The sequence below is a fragment of the Hoplias malabaricus genome, chromosome 15 (genome assembly GCF_029633855.1).
Source record: "Hoplias malabaricus isolate fHopMal1 chromosome 15, fHopMal1.hap1, whole genome shotgun sequence".
Lineage (NCBI taxonomy): Eukaryota > Metazoa > Chordata > Actinopteri > Characiformes > Erythrinidae > Hoplias > Hoplias malabaricus.
In genome coordinates, this window is record NC_089814.1 from 33,412,463 (window position 1) to 33,437,462 (window position 25,000).

General features: G+C 42.0%; 1 protein-coding gene across 1 annotated transcript in view; it reads right to left on the minus strand.

Moving 5' to 3' along the window:
- tcf4 (transcription factor 4) overlaps window positions 1-25,000 on the minus strand; it is a 122,094-nt gene that overhangs the window by 22,416 nt on the left and 74,678 nt on the right. The window contains exon 6 of the mRNA XM_066645603.1: window positions 4,328-4,386. Coding sequence (XP_066501700.1) covers window positions 4,328-4,386 — 59 coding nt within the window. The remainder of the gene's footprint in view (window positions 1-4,327; window positions 4,387-25,000) is intronic.

Below are 25,000 nucleotides of genomic sequence, written 5' to 3' on the forward strand. Positions count from 1 at the left end.
TTAGTCCACCCAGACTCGCTCCAGCAGCTCAGACGGGGCAGAGCCATCATGCTTGGACACACGAGAGCTTTGGCGAGATCCCAAATCGGTGGAAAAGGCCAAATCCGAAGCTCCGCCAGGTGCACAGGGACGATTTCATTATTCATCCCAACACTGGGATAATGCATCTAGTGCCCAATACGCTTCCAGAGGCACAGCTAGTTAGAAAACAACCCCGGAGCCGTAAGAAATGACTTCCGCAATCTGGAATCTATATTAATTTCATTCGGAAGACAACATGGCTTTGGAGGATGGCATTTTATGAGCAGGGGCGTTGACCCAGATCTAAACTAGCAATAAAATGTGGATAACAGAGGTTCCCGAAAGCCATAAGGGTGGGATAATGGTCCTCTCTGTTGGGGCAGAGGTTCAGACTGGTCTACGTTAAGTCTGTTAAGTTTAAGTGCACACACTTGATCAAAACCCCCCGTGGATTTCAGGGCCGCATGAACGCCAATGTCAATCACAAAGCAAGTGCAGTCGCAGTCACATACTCTTTCTGACGGCTCTGTCTTGTCAGCTGTCAAAAAAAAAAAAGATTAATTTCAAAGCAGGCTAATTTGTCACGAGTGACAGGACCCCATTTGACCCTCACTTGCAGTCCAAAAGCACCCCTGTGGTAAAAAGAATGAGACGTGCTTTATTTTAGTGCACGGTAATGAGAAAAGTTCCAGCTGCTGGTGAAGGATTCCCCTTCTTGTTTTACCACGTTCCACATTTTAAAACGGTCAAACCATTAAAGATCTTCAAAGGTGATGTTTATGATTGTGATAATAATAATAATAATAAAAATATGAAAATGTTGCTCCATAACTATTTCTGCTTCATAGATGAGTAATAGTAAATTATTTTTGTTGTTACCGTTACATTACTTTAGGTGGAACTGACTCTAAATTTGGGAGAACGCTAATTGCATGAAAGTAAACGCAGACAGAAAGTGCAACGAAACTAAACGGCTCACGTTACAAATAAGTTTCTGTGGTAATTCAAACAGTGAATAAAAACTGACAAGTTACACTTTAGCCACCAACAAAATACAGTCACAAAGTTGCACCTTAAAAGAGTCAATGATTTTGAACGTAAACAACTTCATTTATTTACAATACAATTAAAATGGAGCTTGAAAATGTTCCTAATAAGAATGTTTTTATATGCCGTATCTAGGTAGACACTGGAGGCCTTGCATATACTTATACAGTGCTTTTCTAGCACCCCCAACCACCACCAATGTACAGCATCCACCTGGACAGTTACCCACTCATCACACACCAGTGATTACACCGACAGGCGACAGAAGGGAGTGACCAATACTTGGAAACTTGGTGCTGTCCAGCGACCCCCACCCCCACACAAACAGCCAGGTTTTCATGACTTTTGATGGGAAGCAATGATATGTCACCAGCTGGGGGCGCTCTGGGGTCACAGTTCCAGCATCAGATAAACGGATAGGGTCAGGAGCACTTTCCTGTTTTTATTTCCTTTTATTTCCCAGGTTTCTTTCCAGGTTTTCTGTTTTTTTTTTTTTACTCAGTATTACATGCTGCATATGTCCACTTTGCATCTAACACTGTATTTGAGGCTCTGAGCTCTTTCTGGAGCTTCTTTATCTTGACACACAGGGATGCCGTCTTGCTTCTCTTACTATTCTTTGCCTCCAGAATCAAACTAGGTTGGTGGAACTGTGCTGAAATGTTCTAAATTAGGTTCACAAATAGGAATCGAACGTTGGTGGAAAACAGCTAACAGAGCTTCGGGACAGTACCCCACTGGCCCCACCAACACCACATACAGAAACCACCCCAGATTTCCTTAGAGGGCCCCCATCTGAGTCTTGGCGGGTCCCCAACATGCTTAGCTTCAGTGTATTGGCACGTTCTGATGTTCGCATGCTACGTCTGCTGACACTGGCTACCGAAATCAATAGGATGCCTCGTTTATTCCAGGAAGCGTTGATATTTTTTACATCACAGAGCTGTATGAAGTGTAGACGAATGGTAGCGGCTAGTTAGGTAGCAATTACCCAGCTACATAAGCATTAAAAACAAAACAGCTTTGATGTTTGGACGTCTGGATCCATTCATCACCACCGTGAACAATCCTCTAGAAGTTTCTTTTGAAGCGGAGCGGTCTGAGTCACTTTGTTTACGTCTCGACTAGTTCCTATGGGGTGTGCCCAAACTTTTGACGCCCCCCTGTGTGATCCGTCCATCAAAGTCGATTCGTACTTGGCCTTCGTCAGATATTCCAAGCTAAACCGATCCGTCCGTGCGTTTGGAAGCTCCTTTCGGTTATAAATACAACAAAAACAAAGACATATTTCATTCATATGAAAAAAAAAACAACAACAACAAACCATCCTCCATATCTACAGATCAAAACTTGCTTTTGCATGCTATATATGACACTTTAACACACAGCCAGTTCCATATGCTTCCTCAGATGAACACATATGGCTGGTGAGAAAAGCTACGAGACGCTGTGCAGATACTTCCGAGCCACATACATTCGGATACTTCCATTACCATAACACATTAAAGAAGCCACCTGTTACCAGCGCCGGTGGCCGAGCGCGCAAACGCCTTTATTTATTTCCTTCCATCTCTGCCTCTTATTCTAATATTCCTCGCACGGAAAACGCGGGATCTGCTCCTATGTCTAAAATAGCTGTGTGGGACATGATTAGAAATATAAACAATATGGTTAAAAGGATGTTAAGACATTTACACGCAACGTTATGCCAACTGTAGCCAAGCAGCCAAGTTTCGAGTCTGAAGTTTGCTTCTGTAGTTTCCGCCTTGAAGCCACGAGGCTGATGAAATCCCATATGGAGATAGAGTCGACTGCTTTTGCACACTGACCTCCACTGACCACATGGGAGCACTTTGTAGTTCTACAGTTGCACACATTGGTATCCCAGGTTAACACTGCTGTTCAATGGTCAGGACCCCTACAGAGCAGATAGGACTTGAGTGGATTTGTGCGTCCAATCACTGTCCACTCCTCCCTCGTTGGTCCACCTTGTAGATGTAAAGTCAGAGACAGTAGCTCATCTGTCGCTGCACAGTGTGTGTCGGTCATCCTCTAGTCCTTCATCAGTGACACAGGACGCTGTTTTTGGTCGTTGAACTATTCTCAGTCCAGCAGCACGTGCTGTGTCTGATCACAGGGGTTTTAAGGTAGCGCCAGGCAAACTATTCATTCATTCATTCATTATCTGTAACCCTTATCCAGTTTAGGGTCGCGGTGGGTCCAGAGCCTACCTGGAATCATTGGGCGCAAGGCGGGAATACACCCTGGAGGGGGCGCCAGTCCTTCACAGGGCAACACAGACACACACACATTCACTCACACACTCACACCTACGGACAGTTTTGAGCCGCCAATCCACCTACCAACGTGTGTTTTTGAACGGTGGGAGGAAACAGGAGCACCCGAAGGAAACCCACGCGGACACAGAGAGAACACACCACACTCCTCACAGACAGTCACCCGGAGGAAACCCATGTAGACACAGGGAGAACACACCACACTCCTCACAGACAGTCACCCGGAGGAATCCCACACAGACACAGGGAGAACACACCACACTCCTCACGGACAGTCACCCTGAGGAAACCCACGCAGACACAGGGAGAACACATCACACTCCTCACAGACAGTCACCCGGAGGAAACCCACGTAGACACAGGGAGAACACACCACACTCCTCACAGACAGTCACCCGGAGGAAACCCACGTAGACACAGAGAGAACACACCACACTCCTAACAGACAGTCACCCGGAGGAAACCCACGTAGACACAGGGAGAACACACCACACTCCTCACAGACAGTCACCCGGAGGAAACCCACGCAGACACAGGGAGAACACACCACACTTCTCACAGACAGTCACCCGGAGGAAACCCACGTAGACACAGGGAGAACACACCACACTCCTCACAGACAGTCACCTGGAGGAAACCCACGCAGACACAGGGGAACACACCACACTCCTCACAGACAGTCACCCGGAGGAAACCCACGTAGACACAGGGAGAACACACCACACTCCTCACAGACAGTCACCCGGAGGAAACCCACACAGACACAGGGAGAACACACCACACTCCTCACAGACAGTCACCAGGCAGGCAAACTCTATAGAGCATTATTTTAGTGGATCTTACATACAGTCGCGAGTGCTCCACTGTAAACCTTCACATTACTTCTCTTTTGAGTTCAGCCAAAATGAGCTTTAGCTCTTGTCTGTGGCAATGACACAAGAATGGAATAAATGGAATGGTACCTGATGGCAGTGAAGGTTTGACTCCCGTCCATAAGAGTATGGCGCTCGCTCTGTTTTACCTGTGAGAGAGAGAGAGAGAGAGAGAGAGAGAGAGAGAGAGAGAGAGAGAGAGAGAGAGAGAGAGAGAACGAACCATTAGCCAGCAATTTAACACCTGCAGCTGGAGAAAACAGCAGTGTTTTAACACACACCCTTACGCCCCAAAGCCAAGAACAATCTCAGCAAAGTTAAACGCATCAACAACACATCGCCTTTCAACTTGAGCGACTTTACAACGGCGATATCAACCCACGCTGAATTACACAGGAACCTACACATAAACACAATATAGATACGAGTGATATAATAATACATCGCCACTGCTGTGTCTGATCCACTCACACAACACACACTAACACACCGCCACCACGTCAGTGTCACTGCAGCTCTGGTAAATGACCCACCACCCAAATCACACCTGCCCTGTGGGGGTCCTGAGCAGTGAAGAACAGGGTGAAAGGGGGATAACAAAGTATGCAGAGCAACAGGGGTTCATTTTAATGCTGTGGCTGATTGCTGTGTATCGCCAATCGTTCTATATGTAAGATTTACACTTATCTCTGATGAAACTGGCTTATACAGAGTCTTCAGGCAAGGTGCACACACACACACACACACACACACACACAAAGAAACTGCTTCTTGAATTCAAAGCAAAGGGCTTTTTTCAGTTTTGTCCGAAACAGCAAAAACACCCATCTGTTTATAGAGCAACTACAAATCCACTCCATCTTCTTAAAATAAAATAATAAAACACACACACACACACATATATATATATGTACCAGAAATAGTAAACCAAAATATTTCACACTAAGTCTGAAAAAGTGCGAGTCAAGAAAGGATTTACTGCTCGTTTTTCTGTCTCCAAACGCTCTATAAATAAATTTAAAAAAAGCTCTGATAGCTCTGATATCCCAGTTTCCTGGCCTGCCACTTCTCACCAGCACTCCAAATCCTCATTAATCCCACCTCTTCTGCTCCGGAACCGGGAGAGAAGTCCGGCTACCCAGCTGAAGAGTGCAGGGATTGTACTGCGGTGTAAACAAAAGTATGAATAAAACTCTCACACATTTGGAGCAGATGTTGAGGAACAGGCCTTTTCTGACGGGACACAGTTTCTGAATAAAAAAGGCTCATGACGTATCAATGAATCAGTGATTGCTGGTGATTCAGCTCCACCCTGTCTCTGAATGTTCCTCAGAACTGAATCATAATGTTGTTATTGTCAGCAATGGCACATGGGGTCTTCGAGGCCAAGGACAGAATATGGTGCAGTTCCTAAACATATGTGAGTGAGTGAGTGAGTTAGTGAGTGAGTGAGTGAGTGAATGTGGGAGTGAGTGAGTGAGTGAATGAGTGAGTGAGTGAGGGAGTGAGGAAGTGAGTGAGTAAGTGAGTGAATGAGTGAGTGAGTGAGGAAGTGAGTGAGTTAGTAAGTGAGTTAGTGAGTGAGTGAGTGACTAAGTGAGTGAGTGAGTGATTAATTGAATGAGTGAATGTGTCAGTGAGTGAGTAAGTGAATGAGTGAATAAGTGAATGAGTGAGTGAGTGAATGTGTCAGTGAGTGAATGAGTGAGTGAGTAAGTGAATGAGTGAATGTGTCAGTGAGTGAATGAGTGGGTGAGTGAGTGAGTAAGTGAGTGAGTGAGTAAGTGAATGAGTGAGTTAGTGAGTGAGTGAGTGAATGAGTGAGTGAGTGATTAAGTGATTTACAAGCCATGAAATATAAATATATATCTAAAAAAAAAGAATCAGAATTAAGGTACAGCAGCTATATGCTTTTATATTGTATTAATTTGTTCTTAAGCTATTTATTTATTTATTTATTTATTTTTTCAGACTGTGATCTTATCATTTCAATGTGCTGTGCTCAGATCACTTCAAGAGAAAAGCCATAAAAGCCCGCACTGTGGCGTCCTTTGTAAAACTGGAGAGGACCTAGAGTAGAGCCCTGATGCACGCCACTGCTTTCTCAGCGCTTCATGTTCAGTAATCTGCTTACCATTGCGTTGACTAACGTAGAATCGCTCCACGGTGCGTTATTATCTCTTCAAGCTGCACTAACCAGCTTATTTTAATGCTGCCTTTCTGTAATAATATAAATTCCCTCTGGTGTTCTCCTTTCTCTTTGACAAGCGCCGCTAAAATCGCTAGTCATGCTATTTCTCTGAGTCATACTCCAGTTCTTCCCTAAGACGAAAGTAAGAGGGCATCTCTTGGACAACTGGAGACAACCTCTTATTAATAAAAGCCCCTGTTGCCCACGGTTAACAGCGTTAGTCACGGAGAAAACTGGATAAAAGATTGCAGTCCAGAAAGTGGCTTCTGATCGAGAGCGAAGATCTGGGCAGCAATTTTATTTATTTATTTATTTATTTTTTGATGAATCAGTCTGCCATGAGAATACACCTCAAAAGAGAACAACAAGCTTCGGTCAGCGGTTATGTTTTACTCAGTCTTGCTATTTATTTATTTATTTATTTAATTAATTAATTATGTATCTATTTGTTGTTAGAGAAGATAAACAACACCGGAAGCCCCCCCAAAAAAATAAAATCACGCAGCAGTCTTTGTGTCCAGCTGCGGATCATCTCCGTCATTAGTTCGCTTCGCTCTCGCCGCGGACATAATACATCCTCCCCGCGGAAAAAGTGCTGACGCGGGGGGAAGCCGAAGTTGCGCTTTCTGCTGGTTCCGGCCCTCCGGGTCGCCGCGCTAATAAATCCTGTTGACAAAAATGAAGACTGCTTCGCCTTTATCACATTCATCCACACGTGTAACCGCCGCACCTCGTCCCAGGTCCTGCCATGGGAACGGGACCCTGGCTCTGGCTCTTAGAAACCAACCGAGAAACAAACAAAGAAGGAATCTGTGTGTAAAACAACACAGAGAAACAGGGAAAAGAGAAGAAATTTAGGCTGAAACCATGCTAGCTGGTCTTTAAGGGGTGTAATTACGGCCTCGAGGGGACCACCGCGAACCCTGCGTTTGTCGTTTTTTTATTCTACGCCAAGCTGAGATCGAGGAGGCAGAATTAACGCAGAAATGGCACCTTATCATTCCTGCGGAAGGTGCCGCTCATAATCGTCTTTCAGACGAGCTTAGCACGAATACACACACACACACACACACACACACACACACACACCTCACACAGCCAGAACTTAGACAGTGCCAGACTCTACAACTGGGGGGAGGGAGAGAAGAAGACTTGGGGGGGAAGGTGGGGGATATGTTTAAGACACTGTCACATTACACACACAGGTTCTTTCTTGTGCAATATCGTCAATTACAATGTGAGGAAACACACACACACACACACACTGTCATATATATGTGTGTAAGTATCTACCTGCAATAGCAAATATATATAATTACTATATATATATATAAAATTATATAAATAAACGTATATTGTGTGCATTTCCATTTTGAACATTTTCCGTTTTTTACCGAATTTTAAAAACCTCCTGGAATTTAAACAAAATGACGTGATATTAACATTAAGACGTAATCCATACATGTGTTTATTATGACTTGAATGTATAAGTACATTGTAATGTGTCATAAACTCTAATATTCATAACTACGCAGTAGATCTACACACTGAATGTAAACAGCAATTTGTAATATCATACGTCTAGCACAGTATTGTATAGTTCTATGTATATTATAAAGATGTAATAACATGTATTAATAAAACATGTATTATACAGTAATAGGTTCTATGTTTTCCATTTGAAATTATTACTTTTTTCACTTTTTTAAAAAATATCAAATGTGTTTTTCTAAAAAAACCCTAAAACAAAGTGAGGACCGTTTTGATGGTGTTATATTTTTCAGGCTATTGTCCTGGAAATGTACACAAACCAACACACACACACACACACACACACACACACACACACACACACACACACAGGGCCAGCTGCGGTGAGAATTCTGGTTGCGGAGCTGAAGCGTTAACGACAGTCGCTCTGATGAGTGGAAATACGTCAACACACAAAGCCTCACGTTAGGACCACCGTGGTGAGTGGGCGGGAAATAATACAATCACACCGCTATATTAAATTACTCTTCAATTTATAAGATCAAAGGGATGCGGATGAAGTCGTTGTTGCTAACGTTGGACGTATCAGATCCTGTGACAGAGAAGGGGAGAGAAAAAAAAACACCTATAACCATCTGCCATTCATTAATGCTTTCTAATAATATATACACACACACACACTATAACATCGAGGGAACATTGGCGCAGGGGAGTGTGTGAGACGCTGGAAGAAATAAAGCGTGTGTGTTTTTCTAAGGGCATTTTCATTTAGCTGAAATTCTCCGAATGTGATGAAGGAATGTAAAGGGTTAAGATAATGATTGTATTTGAATATTTAACTGAATTGAAATAACTAATAAAAGTAAATAACAATAAAATAAAGCCACAAATCACAAACTACATGAAGCTTGTGGAAGATCATAATAATAATACACTGCAAACATCAAAAATAAACAAAAAAACAAAAACGCCTTTGAAGTTTGACTAATATTTGAAGAATATGAAATTGTTTATTATTAAATCCTCATTTTATCTATGAGATGATCTGAACCGAGCAGGTGTTTACAGTGTGTATTGTGAGGTGTGAACAAATAGAAATAAAAACCTTGCTCTTGAAAGTTATCGATGTTTTAATCGTTTTATGTCCGTCATTATATTAATGTTTTTAATTTCCTTTACTTCACATACATTTCTGCTTTTCTTTGAGGTTTACTTTCCACAGTATTTTCCAGTTCTCTTTTTATTGAGTGTGTGAATGAAAAAGCGGCGTGCATTTAATAAATTAAGGTTAAAAACTGACATCATTCTTTTGTGGTTTTTCGGCTCTAAATGAACAGCTGTGAATAAGAGAAGCCTCCTGACTGCCTCGCTGTGTTTTGTTCTCTCAGCGTCGAGGAGAAAACAAATATGGAACGACTCCAAGTTGCCCCGATGGTGCCAGAGTCCTCCCCCTTTTAATCCTGATTAATATTTGATGCCTCATCCAGGATCTGGAGCCCCCCACCCCCCCCACCCCCCACTTCGATTCAACACACAACATGGACATCACACACGTATACACACTCACGCGGTCGTACGCCGTGTACCTTATTTGTTTTCGTTCGTGTTTTTCCACGTCATTTGAAGGCGGCGGCTGCCCTTTGCGGCGGGAGAACGTTTTACAAAGAACAGACGAATAGAAACGGTCTGTAACTGGGGAGTGAAATCTCTTTGAGTTGGTTTCAATCACGAATGATTTAAATATTTAAATCAGAAATAAAACCAAATAGAGACATTCCGTAATGAGGAATTCAATTATAGAGTGGAAATATGGGAGTGTTTTGTACGCGTAAAAAAATGTTATTTCAGTGCACTGTAATCAGTTCCCAGACTCAAAACTAAACGTAGTTCAATCCCCACCCTTCACTTGTTACTTGTTAGAAAAAGGAAATAGACAAGAAAGAATATTTGACGAATAAAATAAGGGGGTTAAGACACTTCAAAGCTTCTGAAACTGAAATTTTGCATCTATTTCCAAATATCTCTGTAGATTTGTTTTCCAAAATAATAATAAAAAAAGTATGATAAATTCTTGTATTAAAAAGAAATAATAAAAACAAAAGGTGGCCCTATTTTATGTAAAAACAAACAAATAAATGCGAATAAATAATGAGTAGCGATAGTCCAGTGCATGGACGTGTTTCTGCTGGTATCAGTTATTTATATAATGCTCATAAACGCACTGCACATTGTACGTTATTATAATCAACTACAGAAAATGGGATGTTTACACGGTTGGAACACGCGGCGCGTACGGGGAATCCTTTCTAAAGCCCGGGCGCATAGACGCCAAACTTCAGATGGCCACAGGAGGAGAGGAGCGCCCGGGCGCAGGTGCATCTGTCAGGCAGCCAAAACAACGGGACGAGGGCAGAAACTCGGCCGAGAAAAAGCGGGGTCCTCCACAAATGTGGTGGAGATAAACAGCCGTCAAGCATCTGCACATAACTCAGGCATTATGTATTACACTCAGATACAGAACCAAAATACCCTTCACGTGTTGACCATATGTGATTAGACTTATACGTTTATGAGCTTTAAAAATATTTCCCAGTGAGGTATTTACATAATTATAATGATGTCACAATGTCACACGAAGGACGTGGAGTGAATGGATCAGACCAGGACAGTGACCTTCTATAACACTGCTGCGCATCCTTCAGTTCCGTACGGTCCCTGACTGCCCGCTGCCTCCGGTGGTCCTCACCTGGGTTCACGTACACAGCTATGAAAGACAGAGCGCTTCATCAAATAAATCAGGGAAAAAAAAGAGAAGGAAAAAAAAGTTGCAAAGCATCCGTAAGTTTTTCTTTCTTTTTTTTCGTTCTTTTTTTTTCTGCCGTGAAAAACTTGTTGAAAAATAAATAAGTGAAGGGTGCGCGTGGGCGGACGGCTCCGACATCTTAAGTGGTGACTGATTAAAAAATAACAGCCATGTCACATTCGGTCCTTTGAAAGCCTCTCGCATCAGAGGAAAGCGACCTTAGGCTCCGCCGCCAAGGGACGGGGAACCGAGCAGGTGCTGGGCGAGCGACAGACAGCCAGAGAGAGAGAGAGAGAGAGAGAGAGAGAGAGAGAGAGAGAGTGAGAGAGTATTTATATCCAGTGCTATAAAATAAGCGTCTGTTACATTCAGCGCCGTTCAATCCAAGCAGAAACAAGCCATTTATTCCTGTTCCTCGGCTTTGAAAAGGATTCTTCGACTCTTGGCAACTGTGGAAACATGGATGAAGGGTTCCACTGTTTTTATAGGTCAAAGAACCCTTCAGAACCCAAGGGAAAGGAATCGGTTTCTCAACAACAGCAGGACGGTGGGGTTCCGCACTTTTACAGAGGCATTTACTTCATAGTGATTTTAGATTCATTTTGATCTAAAGGTTGAAACAACGGTGGAACACCTTTTTGGGTCCAACCTAGAACCTTTCTTATGAAAATTGATCTTTAAAGAACCTTACACAAGCATTTAACCTAATGTTCTTCATGGTTTTTCAATAGGACCCCCATTTTGTGGAAGTTCCATAGATACTACGAAGTTAGGGCTGGAGAATAATTCAATATCAATATCAATATCGTGATATAAAATGTTTCGATAACAATTTCATATTTATATATGAATATACAATATCGACAAAGTCAAGAGGTCGTTGTGTGATGGTGATGTCGTGTTGTTTCTGAGTTTTTTCTGTGGCTTTATTGTTCATATCAATATCTGAATTATATCGTATCGACCGAAATTAAGAAATATAAGAAATATAGCTCATTACAAGTCATTTTTCTCATTTCTGTTGGTTCCAAAGAGTTCTTTGCGATGGCACAATCCGATCTCAATCGCGGAGAAAAATCACGGCCCACCAGTCGATGAACAAGCTTACAGATGGTGTCTGAGGTTTTATGCCAGGCCAAGAACCCTTGAGGAACCCTTCTAAAGAGAGTAGAATCACCCCCATCCTAAAATAATAACACGAATCAGGGAGGTGTTTCCGATATTCAGGCCGCGGTGTGTTTCGAGCGAATATCAGAGTGTCAGAGTCTCAGAGCTCAGCTAATCCCACTGTAAATACATTGGCAGGCCCCCTGCCATCCAGCAGTTTATGACCATCAACATCGTCTGGCGGAAAGGCGCCCGGTTTCAGGGGGGAGGCCAAAACACACGCCGCAGTTCGCTGCTTCGAAAATAGTTTCAGCGAAGGAGGGGGAAAACAGAAAAGGCAAGGTAGCATTTTCTCTCCCTCTCTTCTCCCTTATTTTCTTTTTGGGAAGACGAGCCAAAAGCGCGTTGGCAACTCCCGGCAGAGCGATGGAAGTGAACTTGGCACGCAGGCAGCCTGAGAGAGGCCCTGATTGGTCAAGGTCGTGCTTGTTGAGGGGGGGTGGGTTTTTTGAGGGGTGGTGGTTGAGAGGGGTGGGGGGTTGGGCGTTGCGCTGTGTTCCCGTGCCAAGTTCAGATTTAAAGACACTCGCACAGAGATGGGTGTTTTTCTCTTTCAATCTCTCTCACTCCCTCTCTCTCTCTTTTTTTTTTCCAACGTCAAAAAAAAAAAAAAGCCCACTCAGACGAGACCCTGTTAGCTCCCGTTCTTATCGGGGGCTTTAAAGCGCTCTCCTCTCGATTATCGGGTCCAAAAAGCAGCTAATCCGCGAAGGACGGGATGGGATTGATAGTGTTCCCTTTTTTTTACCACCACCACGATTTTTTTCTTGTGTGTGTGTGTGTGTGTGTGTGTGTGTGTGTGGTTTTTATGCTTCTGCATGTTCCTAAAGCTCAAAATAAGATCTGTCATTGAGCGCAGTGGGAGTAAATATAGCAAAAAAAATGACAAATTTAAATACGGTAAAGGTGTTCAAGAAGCAAAGGGTCTACGGAAAGGGGAAGGGCTACAAAAGAAAAGGGAAGGGAGCCACAGACTTGGCATCTGTGTGTGTTTTGGGGGCTTTGGGGTTGGAGGTGGTGGTGGTGATGGTTTGGCGGGGGGGGGGGGGTGTGATGGCGGACGAACCAGACATGAATCGTTTGTTGTAAAATAACGGTTTCCATGACACCGACGGACAACCTTCCAGAAAGTCCGAGTCGAGTCTGAAAGGTGCTCAGGTGGGAAAAAGGCAGGGAATATAAAGGATATGAAGGCAAAACATCGTCGTTAAGAATGCCGTCCGTTGTCGGAATAAGTCATTTAATTTTGGAGTCGTTTTTACACGTTGCCCATAAGCAACAAACAGCAAGTCGCCATAGCGCCCAGAGTCTGGGGCGGGAACAATCGAACGAATCCAATGTTAGAATCATTCTTCTTCTTCTTCTTCTTCTTCTTCTTCTTCTTCTTCCTCTAATTGGTGGTACCATACCTCCCCCTCCTGCCCACCCCCCACCCCCCACCAAAAAACCAAAAAAGCTATTGATAGGCAATAGACGGCCCGGTGAATTAAAATTCAGCAGAGGAGCTTTCAAGAGCTGTGTACTTGTTAAGTTCTTTTGAATGCGCTTGATTACATTCTAGGCAGGCGTCCCGATGCAAAACAGCCCCCATTATCCTACCCACACCCCCTCTGCCATCACAGACACACACACACACATACCCACAAACACACACACTCCCTCATGCGCCTTCCACCCGGTCCGCAAATCAATAAAAAAAAGAGGAAAAAAAAAACAAAAAACAAACAAGCGCATATGCGACGGAAGCGAAAAGGGGGGGACGCTAATGGGACGGTGTTCCTTCATTAGGAACGGGACGTGTGTGGCAGGCGAACACACGGCACACACACCTGAGTTTGGCATCCGGGGTTTTGTACGTGTCGACTAAATTTGGCGGGAAATTAACCCCTGCCGCCATGTTGGCGCCGGCTGTATAAGTTGCCGTTTTGCCGGGAGATGAAACGGCAGGGAAATGAAGTACGATCTGTGTGCATTGATATTTGGATGTGTGTTTGAGGGTGTGTTTGAGAGCATCTTCGGTTGTGTGTGTGTGTTTGTTCGCGAGAAACCTCCACAGCCGCTGCAGCCCTTTTTTTCTTGGCACTCTGACAGCGTTGCGGGTGCCAAGCCCCTATGGCTAGAAGTACTAAAAGACGCATAAGGATGGCATTAGAGCTCAAATCGTCTCCTCTCATTCACCCGCTGCCGCCTGCCAGAGCGGGATCCTGCCTTTCTGGCACATCCGCGCCCTTTCTTTCCGTCCTCCTTGCCTCTACAGTGTCCACCTGAATCCCCATTCCGGCTAAAGCCAGCTCGCTTCCCGACTTCCCTTGGTTCCTCTTTATTTCCGTTCCACGTGCCCTTTTCTTTGTCTCAGTTTATCGCATCAGAAAAAAAACCAAACAAAACAAAACAAAAAAAAAAAACTGAGACAAAGAAGCGCCTCACTTTGTCACGCTTTTATTTCCGTGTTCCCTTTTGTTTAGGCGACGGATTTTCGAAGCGCGATCGACAATCCCCGACAATGCTCACAATTCCGTAAGACGGCTATAAAGAGCGAAAGGAAAACAGCCGCACAAGGCTCGCCATTGTGTTCGGTGAGATGCAAAAAAACAAAACAAAACAAAAAAAAACAACACGCAACAAAGAAAGAAGACAACAACAGCGCAAGGCTACTTACACCAGCGAAATCCCAACAAAACAAAAAGAACTAAAGCAGACAGGGAAAGGCGTTACAGATCGCGAGCGCTCCTGAGCCGCCGAGCCAAACAAAGAAGCAAACACCCTGCCAGATTTTTTTTTTGGTTTGGTTTTGTTTATTTGTTGACCACCTGTCTCCGTTCGCTTACTTTTGCTTGCACATTTGGCTCCTCCGTTTCGCCCTCCAGTTTTGGCGCACCAGTCCATGCTCACCGATTTTTGTCCGCCCATATTTATTTATCTATTTATTTATTTATTGCTTGTCCATTTCTGTTTTCAATTTTTTTTGTTTTTGTTTGTTCTTCCTTTTCTTCCTGTTATAGTTCCTCCATTTTGTTTTTGCTCACCTGTGTTTTTGTTCACCGATTCTTGCCCAGATCTCATCAACTTCTTTTCTAGCCACTAGTAAGTGCTTACTCAATTATGTTCACTTCGTGTACACTTGTAATTTCATGCCCATATTTGGCAACTCATTTCCTTCATGTTCCACCTGTTATTAATTGATGTAGCACTACTCATGTTTGTCTGCTCATATTTGTTAGCCATTTTTGTCCACTAGTATCCTCTTTTCACATTTCCACCTACATCTTTCCCTCCATTTCTTTCCATTTGCCTCAGTGGTGACCTGCAAAGCTTTCCTCACTCAGGCTTCTCTTCTGTAGCGATATAAAGCTCACATGAACATACTGAGTCTCCACGTTGGCGAGAGTTAATCTGTGTGTATATGACGGCGCTGCCTATATGCTTTAAGCAATTATAACGCGAACCGTTACAACAGCAGAACAAACTTGACAAGCCTTGAGTTCCTGTGCCACTCTCTCACACAGACACTGCACTTCACATCATCTGAAGGTCTGAGACCATCATGTTCACCGTCATCTTCAACGAGAGATGAAGCAAACAACGTGCAGACGCTATCTTTCTTTCATCTGTCGCCGAGTGGGTGGGAAAGTTGTCTATAGGCTTTAAGTAATTACCAGCAGTTTTACCAGCAAACTGTGCTAACACCAGCAAAACAGCCCTCGCAGTCGTAAGTGTCTACACAGAACTGTAAGCCCCCACTCAAAGGAAAAATCAAGCTTTAAATACTCTGCTTATAGGGGACGACTAAAAGCCCATAATAGAACTAAATTCATAAAACATGTTCCTTCAAATCCGTTTAGCTCCCTGAGGTGGCCCTGCACAGACTCTGAAATGAGAGAGGAAATATCCAAATAATGATGGTGTGAACGGGAAATAAAACCACATTAGTCATTACGCAATCTCGATAAACACTCTATACACTAGAACAGGAGATATTAGTCCATGAGCAACCTCGATAAACACTCTATACACTGGAACAGAAGATATTAGTCCATACACAACCTCGATAAACACTCTATACACTAGAACAGGAGACATTAGTCCATACACAACCTCGATGAACACTCTATACACTACAACAGGAGATATTAGTCCATAAGCAACCTCGATAAACACTCTATACAATAGAACAGGAGATATTAGTCCATACACAACCTCAATAAACACTCTATACACTAGAACAGGAGATATTAGTCCATACACAACCTCAGTAAACACGCTATACACTAGAACAGGAGATATTAGTCCATAAGCAACCTCGATAAACACTCTATACAATAGAACAGGAGATATTAGTCCATACGCAACCTTGATAAACACTCTATACACTAGAACAGGAGATATTAGTCCATAAGCAACCTCGATAGACACTCTATACACTAGAACAGGAGATATTAGTCCATACGCAACCTCGATAAACACTCTATACACTAGACCAGGAGATATTAGTCCATACCCAACTTTGATAAACACTCTATACACTAGAACAGGAGATATTAGTCATACGCAACCTCGATAAAAACTCTATACACTAGAACAGGAGACATTAGTCCATACACAACCTCGATAAACACTCTATACACTAGAACAGGAGATATTAGTCCATACACAACCTCGATAAACACTCTATACACTAGAACAGGAGGTATTAGTTCATACACAACCTCGATAAACACTCTATACACTAGAACAGGAGATATTAGTCCACACACAACCTCGATAAACACTCTATACACTAGAACAGGAGATATTAGTCCATACGCAACCTCGATAAACACTCTATACACTAGAACAGGAGATATTAGTCCAAACACAACCTCGATAAACACTCTATACAAAAGAACAGGAGATATTAGTCCATACCCAACTTTGATAAACACTCTATACAGTAGAACAGGAGATATTAGTCCATACGCAACCTCGATAAACACTCTATACACTAGAACAGGAGATATTAGTCCATACGCAACCTCGATAAACACTCTATACACTAGAACAGGAGATATTAGTCCAAACACAACCTCTAGAAACACTCTATACACTAGACCAGGAAATATTAGTCCATACCCAACTTTGATAAACACTCTATACACTAGAACAGGAGATATTAGGCCATACGCAACCTCGATAAACACTCTATACACTAGAACAGGAGACATTAGTCCATACACAACCTCGATAAACACTCTATACACTAGAACAGGAGATATTAGTCCATACACAACCTCGATAAACACTCTATACACTAGAACAGGAGATATTAGTCCATACACAACCTCAATAAACACTCTATACACTAGAACAGGAGATATTAGTCCATACACAACCTCGATAAACACTCTATACACTAGAACAGGAGATATTAGTCCATACCCAACTTTGATACTCTCTATACACTAGAACAGGAGATATTAGTCCATACGCAACCTCGATAAACACTCTATACACTAGAACAGGAGATATTAGTCCATACGCAACCTCGATAAACACTCTATACACTGGAACAGGAGATATTAGTCCATACTCAACCTTGATAAACACACTATACACTAGAACAGGAGATATTAGTCCATACACAACCTCGATAAACACACTACACACTAGAACAGGAGATATTAGTCCATACACAACCTCGATAAACACTCTATACACTAGAACAGGAGATATTAGTCCAGACACAACCTCAGTAAACACTCTATACACTAGAACAGGAGATATTAGTCCATACACAAACTCAGTAAACACTCTATACACTAGAACAGGAGATATTAGTCCATACACAACCTCAATAAACACTCTATGCACTAGAACAGGAGATATTAGTCCATACACAACCTCGATAAACACTCTATACACTAGAACAGGAGATATTAGTCCATACACAACCTCGATAAACACTCTATACACTAGAACAGGAGATATTAGTCCATACACAACCTCGATAAACACTCTATACACTAGAACAGGAGATATTAGTCCATACACAACCTCGATAAACACTCTATACACTAGAACAGAAGATATTAGTCCATACGCAACCTCGATAAACACTCTATACACTAGAACAGGAGATATTAGTCCATACACAACCTCGATAAACACTCTATACACTAGAACAGGAGATATTAGTCCATACGCAACCTCGATAAACACTCTATACACTAGAACAGGAGATATTAGTCCAAACACAACCTCTAGAAACACTCTATACACTAGACCAGGAAATATTAGTCCATACCCAACTTTGATAAACACTCTATACACTAGAACAGGAGATATTAGGCCATACGCAACCTCGATAAACACTCTATACACTAGAACAGGAGACATTAGTCCATACACAACCTCGATAAACACTCTATACACTAGAACAGGAGATATTAGTCCATACACAACCTCGATAAACACTCTATACACTAGAACAGGAGATATTAGTCCATACACAACCTCAATAAACACTCTATACACTAGAACAGGAGATATTAGTCCATACACAACCTCGATAAACACTCTATACACTAGAACAGGAGATATTAGTCCATACCCAACTTTGATACTCTCTATACACTAGAACAGGAGATATTAGTCCATACGCAACCTCGATAAACACTCTATACACTGGAACAGGAGATATTAGTCCATACACAACCTCGGTAAACACTCTATACACTAGAACTGGAGATATTAGTCCATACACAACCTCAATAAACACACTATACACTAGAACATTGAGATATTAGTCCATACACAACCTCGATAAACACTCTATACACTAGAACAGGAGATATTAGTCCATACACAACCTCGATAAACACTCTATACACTAGAACAGGAGATATTAGTCCAGACACAACCTCAGTAAACACTCTATACACTAGAACAGGAGATATTAGTCCATACACAAACTCAGTAAACACTCTATACACTAGAACAGGAGATATTAGTCCATACACAACCTCAATAAACACTCTATGCACTAGAACAGGAGATATTAGTCCATACACAACCTCGATAAACACTCTATACACTAGAACAGGAGATATTAGTCCATACACAACCTCGATAAACACTCTATACACTAGAACAGGAGATATTAGTCAATACACAACCTCGATAAACACTCTATACACTAGAACAGGAGATATTAGTCCAGACACAACCTCAGTAAACACTCTATACACTAGAACAGGAGATATTAGTCCATACACAAACTCAGTAAACACTCTATACACTAGAACATTGAGATATTAGTCCATACACAACCTCGATAAACACTCTATACACTAGAACAGGAGATATTAGTCCAGACACAACCTCAGTAAACACTCTATACACTAGAACAGGAGATATTAGTCCATACACAACCTCGATAAACACACTATACACTAGAACATTGAGATATTAGTCCATACACAACCTCGATAAACACTCTATACACTAGAACAGGAGATATTAGTCCATACACAACCTCGATAAACACTCTATACACTAGAACAGGAGATATTAGTCCATACACAACCTCGATAAACACTCTATACACTAGAACAGGAGATATTAGTCCATACACAACCTCAATAAACACTCTATACACTAGAACTGGAGATATTAGTCCATACACAACCTCGATAAACACTCTATACACTAGAACAGGAGATATTAGTCCATACACAACCTCAGTAAACACTCTATACACTAGAACAGGAGATATTAGTCCATACACAACCTCGAGAAATACTCTATACACTAGAACAGGAGATATTAGTCCATACACAACCTCGATAAACACTCTATACACTAGAACAGGAGATATTAGTCCATACACAACTTCGAGGAAAACTCTATACACTAGAACAGGAGATATTAGTCCATACACAACCTCGATAAACACTCTATACACTAGAACAGGAGATATTAGTCCATACACAACCTCAATAAACACTCTATACACTAGAACAGGAGATATTAGTCCATACACAACCTCGAGAAAAACTCTATACACTAGAACAGGAGATATTAGTCCATACACAACCTCGAGAAAAACTCTATACACTAGAACAGGAGATATTAGTCCATACACATAACCTGACCCAATTTACAGATTTACTGATAAAGATTTTGCTGCAGAAATATGTAAATATAAGCCAGTGCACTGCGACCCCTGCTCTAAGGATAAGGGAGGCTCCCTGCTGCATTGACACTGCATACACAGAGCATGTGCAGACATTTTCTTGCTCCCCATTAACCAGCAAATGAGAAGCACACTTTAATTGATGCCAGTTTTGCAAAGAGAAACTCCCGAGAGGAGAACCGAGTCCATGTTTCACGTAACTTCGGGAAACCGAGTAGGGAGCGGTGCCGGAAAGCTCCAAACGTAGGAGAAAAAAAGTAGTTATAAAAACAAACTGGGTTTTACACTAATTATTCGCAGCAAGCTCTCGACTTAAAATCATCATAAAAAAATAATGCAATGTTAACGACACCCCAGATTTCCCCAGAATAATAAGAGCATCTGCTGAAACAAACTCCTACATCGAGTGTTGTGATCCTGCAGCAGTGGATAGAAAAAAAAACCACCCAGCTGAAGTTTGAGGCAAGTGTGTGATGATTCAGGCGTGTGGTTCTTTTGCACAATGCTAATTTATTCACATAAGCTCCCTGTACTTCTTAGCTCAAAAACTAAGGAAACTAATTTCTGACACCAAAGTAGATGCTGGTTTTAGGAAATATCAGCTGGTAGAGAATGGATTTCCCTGGGGGCCTGACTTCATCAGTGCATTTTACATTTAAGACGTATTTGTCTGTGAAATATGGGGGTGGTAGGGTTTCTGAGCGACACTACTCCACAGTCCCGTGCTGGGGGGCTTTGCACTGAGCGTGGAGGGGGACACAGTAGGTCACAGGGATGTTACACTGCTTGGATGTCATAGCCTTTCATACGACATTCATGCTTATATCTATAAAGCAGGGCTCATATTTACAAATGGCTTACGCCTGTATGCTTATTAACAGAGAGAGAGCGAGAGAGAGAGGAATAAATCGGCTGGCTAGCTGCACATCTGCCTCGGCTGTCCAGCACCTGTTTGAGAGAACGTTAAAAACCTGAGAGGCAAAAATGAGACGGAGGCAATTACTGGAACAGCTTCAGAGGAGAGAGCTGGCAGCGCAGCACCAGCCATGCACTCTATCCCTCCATCACTGTCACACACACACACACACACACACACACACACACACACACACACAAACACACACACACACATATGCAATTAATAGCCACTTCCGAATGCAGAGCAACTAGAAAGAGAGAGCGAGAGAGAGAGAGAGAGAGAGAGAGAGAGAGAGAGAGAGAGAGAGAGAGAGAGAGAGAGAGAGAGAGAGAGAGAGAGAAAGGGACACGACCCTGATTAGAAAAAAATGTTTAATTTATTGGCAAAGCATTGCTTACAAAGATTCTGATAGATTGTAATACCCAACAGGAAGTGTAGAGGGCGATACTAATCTATAATCATTTAATCAACTGCTAAGTCCTCACATAAACTCGAGATGACACCAGGTTCCATTCACCACCACTGTAAAAATCTGAGTACCCTTTAATACCCAATAGTTCTTTCAATCACAGCATTGTGGAATCCTTTAAAATGATTACAATTTTGAAAATAATAATAATAATCAATTTTTAAAAAATACATGCTGTATTCACAAAATATTCATGCTTAATTTCTTGAAATATTCTGACTTTATTCTCAGAAGTTTCTAATTCAGGGACACCACCAAAGGTCCAATAGGTCCAAACACCTCAAGCGCTGGAGTGTGAGGAAGGCGAGGGGTGCTCAGTCTACAGGACAGAACTCAAAAGGACTATCAAACGTAACGTCTGTATAAAAATAGCATAGAGACTTAAGTGAGCTGAGTGAAATGTGTGTTTGGGTCTACGAACATTTACTAGAGCTTCATCACAGTAGCAGCTGCTTAATAGTGAGCAGCTGTGTTTGAGTGTGTGTGTGTATATCTGTGTGTGAAGGGCCCTGGGACTTCACCCGCACACGGCCGCAATGTGGGACTCACACTCAGAGGACCAGCGACTTCCAGAAACCTTAAAAAGGTCACAGAGATCTGTAAATGTTTTTCATGGGCAAAATATAAAAGCTGGACTTCTGGGAATAACAATGTGACATAACTTTATTGTTTACTTATTAAAGAGCAATTGATTAGATGTATGTCAAAGAATAACTAATAATTACTTGTTCCATATATTTGTTAACATTTAGTATTAATTAAGATTAATTTTAGTTCATCGATGTGTTTTCAATATGAATATGTAGAGCAGAAGTAAGAAATCGTCTGCCAAATAAAACTGATACAGTTTTCAAAGCTAATGACAAAATTAGGCATGTTAAAGCTAACAAATATAACAACAAATGGCATGCAAACAACATCAGCCATGTTCCCTACGTAAGCACACGAGTTTAAACCAAAACACTTAACAATCATCGCTAAAGAAGGATCAACATCATTAGCAAGGTTAAATGTGTTAGCTAATATGCTAACAAACACGACTAACTTGGCTAATGAAAAACAATATAAACTTTAGCATAGCCCAGCACAGCTAATCTCTAGCAAAACTTTCATATGTTGGATGGTGATATGCTGGTCCACCAGCACTGCCCTAATAGGTCACCAGCTAAATTTAAGTAAAGCTGATGATAGCAGTCAAGCTAACTTTGCTAGTTAGCACACAGGTAAAGCAAGCATTAGCAAACATACAGCTAACAGCTGCCTATATACAAGCTATGGGAAGATTGTATATTGTTAGCACACTGTTAGCCTGGATAGGTTGAATTTATTTAAAAACAATTTGCAAAACAGGTGAAAATGTCTGTGTACAAGTAACAGCAGGAAAAAAGCTAGAAAAATTAAAAATGGTAGAATACTGGATTTAAAAACAGTGAGTGAATATGTTGGGTACAGGTTTTGCTTAAAACAAAAGGCTCCTGAAAGTTTTGCCTTGACCCATTAATACCCAGCTCAAAAGATGGAGGGCTTACATGTCAAAACAAAAGTCCCCTGTGTTTCTCTCCGTAGAATTATTTTAAATTCTTAAGTTAACCCATTAAAAACTTTTTTTGTGTGTGTGTGTGTGTGTGTGTGTGTGTGTGTGTTTAAATTAAACATGAAACTATGAATACATTTAAACCAGAGCACCCTTGCGCACAATATACTTACATTTTATAGGAAAGCAATAAAACTTAAATAAATGATGTACATTGTAATTAAACAGTTTAATGAGATATAAACCCAGGCTCACAGTGCAAGCTACTACACGTCAGGATATGGAGGTGGGTTGTGGTAAAGGGTGTGTGTGTGTGTGTGTGTGTGTGTGTGTGTGTGTGTGTGTGTGTGTCTGGGCGGTGTCAGGGCCAAACAAGGCTAAAATCTAAATGGATGTCCAAGTGCTAAATGGATTTGAAACACGGCAAATCGATGTTAGAAAAGAGACTAAAGTAAATGCAGCTGTAAACAAAACATAAAAATCATAAGGCACCATGCTGTAGTCACTGATTATTATTATTATTGATTTTTATTTATTTTTTTTATTTACTCGGTGTGGTCTTTGAATGACATAGCTGCACTGGGATAGGAAGTGTGTGTGTGTGTGTATCTGTAAAACTCTGAGGCACTTTGGGCTTCTTTTCTCACCTCCTGCCCACTGCATCCCATTCACATTCTGCCAGGAGCTTCTCTTTGGCTCAGCACTGCCTCAAACTCCAGCCCCACTGAAAAGAGACTGTGTGTGTGTGTGTGTGTGTGTGTGTTTGTGTGTGAGGAGGGAAGCAGCCATATCGTGTGCCAGTTCCAGACACGAAAAAAAAATAGGTTTTGGACGGAACCTTTTCTACCTTTCCAAATAAGACAAAAAAAAAAAAGTGGCAGCAGCTCAGCGCTGAGGCTTTAGCAGAGAGAAGAATGTGAATATTCACCTACATTTAGCTCCCTATGTGTTTATGTTCCTGTAGAACACAGAAGATCCCAAACGCTGGGGCCACGGGCCTGTACCGGGCCACAGCAACGGCCAACTAACCCATGAGGCAGCTCCAGCAGTGAGTTTCATGTCTGTTGTGTAAAATATATACGTCCTTGTTTAGATTGTAACCGCTCTAAATATAAGACAGCATCGGTTCTTTAAACCATTCGATTAGATTTAAGCTCCACGTCCCTCTGTCTAACATCTAACGCCCTGTCTGTAGGTGGCAGTCTTTGAAGAGCACTAGGAACGGACAGAGTGTTCCAACCAATGAAAACGAGGAGAAGAGCGGCAGTAACGATTCCACTGGTCAATATCCGTAACCCCTTCTGATTGGCCGCGGCCTTATGACAAAGAGACACAACCGTGCGACGGTAAAAACAGTCCTGAGACTCAAGCCTGGTGAGATGTGTAAAATATCGTTTGTGAAATCGCACCAAGGAAATTGTAAATGGATAAAAAAAAAAGGTGTTGGGATGCGAATGATGGGAAGTGTTGGCATTAAGGAACGTGCAGCATTTACCACACATTTACCACACATTTACCACACAAGCAACAACAACAACAACAACAACAACAAACAAAAACACTTTTTTTAATCAGCAGCATTTTTTTCATCTTCTCACATCTGACACGTCCTTAAACAGAAAATAAAATTTAAAAAATGATTTCTATGTAAATATTGCTGCTAAGATTTTCACACAATGGACGCATGTGTGTGTGTGTGTGTGTGTGTGTGTATGTGAATGAATATGTGTGTTTTCTTTTCCCAGGGACTTTAATAGATGTCCCCCCCCTCCCCTTGCCACTCCGCCTCCCTCGGTAGCTATAATTATGGAGATGGCTTTTTGTGTGTGTGTGTGTGTGTGAGTGTGTGTGCATGATTGTATAAGCAGGTGATGTGTCAGGAACAGCTGGAGAGACACAAGGCTGCAGCTGCTGAGGAGTCTGGGAAACCTGCGCCGTCCGAAATGCCACCAGAGTGCCACACTCTCCCCGCGTGGCCTTTAAACACTGATCTCAGAACAGCCATAATCATCACAGCAC